The following is a 6477-nucleotide window of genomic DNA, read 5'->3' as shown; positions in this document are numbered from 1 at the left end:
ATAGGCAGGTCAATTTATAGATGAGCACAATTACATAAGTACTACAGTTCTAGCTGTTTTCTTCTGTTCTAGCCTTAAGTGCCCTAAAGAGGATTTTTTGAAATTTGGGAAAAAATCTTAAATATTCCATTATGATGTATTTGCCTTGATGATGTGCTAACTCAAAATATGCTTACTAATTTAATATGATGTTTTCAGGATCATGCATTTTATACTCAATTGCCCTTTTCATTCCTCTCAGCCAACAACTATTCCAAACTTTTACCAAATACCAGAGAAAACTCGAAATAGTTTTAGGAAAAAAGTCTATTACTTGTAGGCCTATAAAAGAGTGACAATATATCTTCTAAACCAAAATAATTTTGAAAATAAAATGGAGTGTTCTTTATAATAACCAGGGACCAGTTTATAATTAAACCAGTTTAAATTAAACTGTCCTGGTATGCCCAGATGGCAACCTTGTCTATGGAGAAAAAGCCAAGACAGTGGGTCTTTGATTAGCAAATGAAGTCAAACCACTTACATATGAGATTTGATATAGTTGATCCTCATCATTCCCTGATTCCACATTTGTTAATTCTTTTATGAGCTAAAATTTACTTGTAACCCCCAAATCAATATTTGTAGCATTTGTCAGTAATTTGCAGACATGTGTAGAGTGGTGAAAAATTTGGGTCACCCAACATGCAAGTTCCCAGCTAATAATACTTGTTTCAGCTCTCGTACTATAAACAAGTGTCTTTTGGGAGGTCTTCTTAGTGCCACATTTCCCATTTTGTACTTTTTTTTGGTGATTTCACTGTTCAAAATGACCCCCAAGCATTGTCCTGAAGTACCATCTAGTGTTCATAAGTACAATAAGGCCGCAATGTACATTACAAAGAAACTTCATGTGTTAGATGAGCTTTGTTCAGGCATGAATTATAGTGTTGTTGGCCCTGAGTTCAATGTTAATCAACAATATAGATTAAGTAAGGTGTCTTTAAACAGAAACATACATAAGACAAGATTATGTATTAATCCGTTGATGAAAATGTAAGCAGGACAAAACAAATGAAACAATAAAATAATGAATTAGACTTGATCAAAATTAAAAAATTTCTGATCTCAAAAGACATTGGTGGGGCAGCCGGGTGGCTCAGATGGTTAAGCATCTGCCTTCGGCTCAGGTCATGATCCCAGGGTCCTGGGATGGAGCCCCACATCGGGCTCCTGCTTAGCAGGGAGCCTGCTTCTCCTTCTCCCTCTGCCTCTCTCCCTGCTCATGCTCTCTCTCTCTCTGTATTTCTGTGTCTCAAATGAATAAATAAAATCTTAAAAAAAAAAGACTTTGGTAAGAAAATGAAAAGATAAGCCACAGACTAGGACAAAATATTTGTAGAATATATATGATAAAGGACTGGTTTCCAAACCATGTAAAGAACTCTCAAAACTAAATAGTAGGAAAAACAACCAACCAATGAAACAGATTAAAGATGAGAACAGACTGCTCACCAAAGAAGAAGAACCACCACTGGTCCCCACTAAAAAAATAAATGAATCCTCATTTGCATTGAGCTATCAATCTCATCTTCACTGTTCAAATTCCTGAAAGATTAGCCGATGTCCTCTTTATTTTTTATTCTAACTCACTTCAATCCCCTTTCTACCTCCATTTCTTTTCTGAAACTGTTCTAAGGGAAGACACTGTCAGATCCAATACTTTCTTTTAGTTCTTATCATATTTAATCTCTAACCATTAGATGTTGGCCACACACTCCTTGTATCTCTCCTTGTCCTTTGGTAAGATTTTCTGGTTCTGGTCACCTATTTCCCTCCCTTATCATTCTGGATGTGCTCTCTCAGTTTTCTTATTCTAATCTTAGTTTTAATACTATTGACATGCTGAAGTCTTCCAAATTTAGATCTCCATCTCAAACTTCTCTCCCAAGTTTACCTGTATCTACAATGGCCCACCAGACAGTTCTCTCTGAACATATTGTAAGCTCCTCCAAATCAACATAACCAGAATCAAACTCATCACTTCCCCACGACTCCTCCATTTGCATGCTCAGTTAATGTTATCTACTGGGTCAACAAAAATCACCACCAGAGTCACTCTTCATGCTCCTGAATTCTTACCCCCCCATACACACATGTGTTTTCACTACATAACTCCAGGGGGTTCCATTCCCTTACTCATCACAATGGTCTGTCCAGTCTTCCTCCACATAGCTCTCAGTTGCATTTTTCCTCTCAGTTCTGGCTGCATCGACTTTGCTTTGGACCCTCATTAGCTTTTGCTTTTCAATAGCCTCCTAACTGGGCTCTTCATCTTCATTCAATTCTCCACACAATAATTAGAATTATCTTTTAATAATCCAATCTGATTATGTTATTTCTCTGCTTACCAATCTTGGCTATCTCTGACTGACTTCAAGACAAAGGTTAAACTACTTAGCAGGAAAAAAAATAAAATAAACTACTTAGCAGGAATACAAGGCCCAGTAATTAATTACAAGCTGCCACTGACTTTAGTTTTCCAGTTCATAACCTACTCCCTCCAACCTGAAGAAACAACTAGCCAGTCCCAAAACATCTCTATTACTTGCACATTCTGTTCCTGTATGTGAAATATTTCCCATACCCTCTCCTTTACAGCTTGGAAAATTGTTACTAATCATTAAAGCCCCGGAAAGAAAGAAGTCCTTTCTTCTGTGTGGTCTTCAAAGACCCTCTTATTCTTATATTCCAGTAGTTCTCTACCCTGACTCTTCATTATAATCACTTGGGATTAAAAAAATTGATGTCCAGCTTTCACCCACAAAAATTTTAATTTTCATTGTCTAGAATAAATCTGAGCATAGAAATGTTTCAGATGTTTCCCCAGAGTATTCTAATGTGCTGGATACCAAAGATACAAACATTTAAAAGGCAGGATGGAGTTTCTGGTTTTAAGAATTTCATTGATAGAACAGGAGGGGATTATGCTAAGTGAAATAAGTCAAGCAGAGAAAGACAATTATCATATGGTTTCACTCATATGTGAAACATAAGGAATAGCACAGAGGACATTAGGGGAAGGAAGGGAAAATTGAAGGGGGGGAATCAGAGGGGAAGATGAACCATGAGAGACTGTGGGCTCCGGGAAACAATCTGAGGGTTACAGAAGTGAGGGGGTGGGGGGATGGGGGTAACCAGGTGATGGGTATTAAGAAAGGCATATGTTGTAATGAGCACTGGGTGTTATATGCAAATAATGAATCATGGAACACTATGTCAAAAACTAATGATGTACTGTATGGTGACTAACATAACATAATAAAAAAATTTTTTTAAGAATTTCATTGAAACAAGTAACTTAACTGTCATTTACAATAAAAAGAAATACACAGAGTAAAAAGATATTCATGTAGAAGCGATAAAGAACGTGGGAGGAAAGAGCAGGCTGGGAAAAGTCCCTGGTGATGCCGAGTATAAACACACCAAATATTTGGTAATTTTTTATTTGCTTGCAGAATCCTGTTAAAGCATGGGTGATAGTTAAACAATACAACAAAAGAGCTCTTCAGTAATTAATCACCATTATATTTTTAATGCCCAAAACAATACCTGACACATATTAGATACTCAAAACGCTTGGTAAATAAATAAATGGTCAACAGTAGAATTTAAACTGCCTTAAGAAACTGGTTCTTAATAAATATCTATGTTAATTGCAAATTAAAACTAAGCATTATATTTTTGTATATTTTGGCGTTATATTTTGACAGATAGAGCCTACGTATGTGTTCTACTTCTTGGATGAGACAGATCATTTTAAATTAAAATGAGAAAAAAAGTACTGACAAAGCAGTTCACTTTCAGTAATCTGGGTTTTCCCAAATAGTGACATGTGAGCCAGTCATTTCGAATTGGACAGTTTTTGAGTTCCTCTTCAAGAATCTGAAATGTAGGTCAGGGCTTTGCTGACATTTCCATTTGCCTCGTTGCTGAAAATCTGAAGTGATTATTGACAAGCAGGCAGTGGGGAAGGAAGACATGATAAAGGCCACAAGATAGCAACCTGGCCCTGAAGTGGAATTATGTGCTTCCAGCAAGTTGAAAGGTAAAGAGACAATGATCACCCAAATACTTAAAAACAGCTATATTTTCTTTTGGAAATACATGGGCCACGTTGTTTTTTCTTATAGGTTCTTGTGATATTTCATATAGTGGTTACTGATGAAAGTTGAATCTAAAATACTGTCTGATAGCCCATCACTTTAAATAATAATTATTGCATATATTCTATTGGGTGTGTAGTTAACTTCTAACCAGGAACATTTTAGGCCTTGTTTTGCCTGTTATTTATAAAGAGAAGGCCTAATATTGCTAACAAATTATGAAAGGGATTCCTATATTCATGGGGGTAATGGGGACCCTAGTTTTTAAAAACGTTATCAGATATGGGGCGCCTAGGTGGCTCAGTCTGTTGAGCGCCTCTTTTTTTTTTTTTTAAGATTTTATTTATTTATTTAACAGAAAGAGACACAGCGAGAGAGGGAACACAAGCAGGGGGAGTGGGAGAGGGAGAAGCAGGCTTCCCACGGGGCAGGGAGCCCGATGTGGGGTTCGACCCCAGGACGCTGGGATCATGACCTGAGCCGAAGGCAGACGCTTAACGACTGAGCCACCCAGGAGCCCCGAGTGCCTGACTCTTGATTTCGGCTCAGGTTGTGATCTCAGGGTCCTGGGATCGAGCCCCATGTCGGGCTCCGTGCTCTGCATGGAGTCTGCTTCTCCCTCTCCCTCTGCTCCTCCCCCTGCTCGTGCTCTCTCTCTCTCAAATAAATAAATAAAATCTTTAAGAAAAAAAAGTTATATTTTATGCTATAAGACAAGTCATGATTTTGTTTTGCTGTTTTATCTGAAAAGCTCAGGTTTTATTAAACAGATAAAAATAACTAGATAATGTTGGTTATTGAGTAACTGATTACTCAATAACGTAGGTAACCAATTAAATAACGCAACTCTAATTGTAAACATATGGCAATACTGTTTGGAATTTATATAATGTGTTTCTTTTGAACTGTCTACTGATGAAAAGGCTTTTTTATAAATTTAACTGGTGAGAGCACCTATGACTTTGTCTCACTTCATCTTTCGTCATTTTGAATGCTTACTTTCTGGAAGTTCTGCAATTTTTGGCTTTTCCCAAGTTTAACCCATCAAAGACTGATAGTTCTGGGGCTTCTTAGGCACAGAAATCTGGCCAGGAGAATTTATCATCAGAAGTTAGAGCAGAGGTTTCTGATGAGAGAGACAAGATTAGAAGAAAGTGTATTTTATCAAGGGTCACAATGTCCTACTAAGGTAATTCATAGTGATTTGAAGGGTATAAAAGACCATTCTTTCGCTTTATTCCTCCATCTGTATTATACCTCTTCACATACCACTGACTTTTCTTTGCCCTGTTTCTTCTTCCTTTCTGTTCTCCCCTTCTTCTTTTTTTCCTTCCCTCCTTCCTTAGTTTCTTCATACTGAAATGGTCTCATTAAAGGCAATAATAACTGTTAGGAAAAAAAAGGAATGCCTTTTATTATTGTTATTTTATTAAAATATTATAATTTAAACAATTTTCATATTTTTTCTTTCCTAGAGGGCAACAAAGAGCTTTTGCTTGCTTTCAGGAATGAATCAGGTCACAATTCAATGGGATGTGGTAATAGCTCTTTACATATTCTTCAATTGGTGTCATGGAGGTATAGTATTTTTAGTACCTATTGTTATCTTTTATTCAAAAAAATGTTGAGTGTTTATTATTTTCAAGGCATTATTCTAAGATCCCCGAAGAATAAAAAATTATTAGTTTGGGAAAAACTATATGCACATAAAAATTATATGCGTGAATGAAATAAAAGAATCCAACCTCCCTCTTAATGGCAGGATTCCTTTCTCAAGCATCCCTAAGGAACAAACCTCTAACTCATATATGAACATTTCCATGAAGAAGCTAATTATTCTGAGTTGGCATATTCTATCTTTGAACTGTTATAACTGTTACATGATAATCCGTCAAACATTTGAATGTAATTCAACTCCACAAACCATTTGTTGACAGTTACTATGTATCAGGCACTGTGCGAAGCCTTTTATTCCTCACAACTTTGTGCAATGGTATTGTGCTATTATTCCCATCTTATAATTCACACAAACATCTGGCACTATTACAGATACAGGCATAAGCAGCTTTGAGGAATCCAGGAGGGGGATCATCAGAAATTCAGGCAGGATAGCTGTTGGCATTTGAGAGTTTCGACTGAGGGTTTTGTGTCCTGGGAAGGTGGCAGAAATTCATTTACTGGGAGACAAGCAACACCAAGGTAGGTTTCTACACCTTGAAGAAAGCTTTGCAAATCGTGCAAGTTACTCAGATTAATGACAAAAGGAAACTGTCTTCTGCAGGTTGGAACACGATTATATTGGAGATGTAGAGGTAGCCCTATCATCAGAACT

The 6477-nt window shown here is 36.9% G+C and overlaps 1 protein-coding gene across 2 annotated transcripts in view; it reads left to right on the top strand.

Annotated features, from left to right (window-relative positions):
- The first annotated feature begins 3966 nt into the window (after window positions 1–3966).
- The window catches only part of IL23R (interleukin 23 receptor), a 56524-nt gene continuing 54013 nt past the window's right edge, over window positions 3967–6477 (top strand). The window contains exons 1-2 of one of the 2 annotated variants that reach the window (XM_025871907.2): window positions 3967–4087; window positions 5621–5723. In XM_025871907.2, coding sequence (XP_025727692.1) covers window positions 5654–5723 — 70 coding nt within the window. In that variant the 5' untranslated portion in view covers window positions 3967–4087; window positions 5621–5653. Of the gene's footprint in view, window positions 4088–5620; window positions 5724–6230; window positions 6345–6477 lie in introns of those variants that run through there. The other variant, XM_073896568.1, reaches the window with a different exon arrangement.

This window comes from Callorhinus ursinus, unplaced genomic scaffold, assembly GCF_003265705.2.
Source record: "Callorhinus ursinus isolate GAN/ISIS: 27379988/994484 unplaced genomic scaffold, GSC_fseal_2.0 scaffold9, whole genome shotgun sequence".
NCBI classification, from domain to species: Eukaryota; Metazoa; Chordata; class Mammalia; order Carnivora; family Otariidae; genus Callorhinus; species Callorhinus ursinus.
Note: the sequence above shows the minus strand (reverse complement) of the source record. Positions and strands in the feature narration are given on the sequence as shown.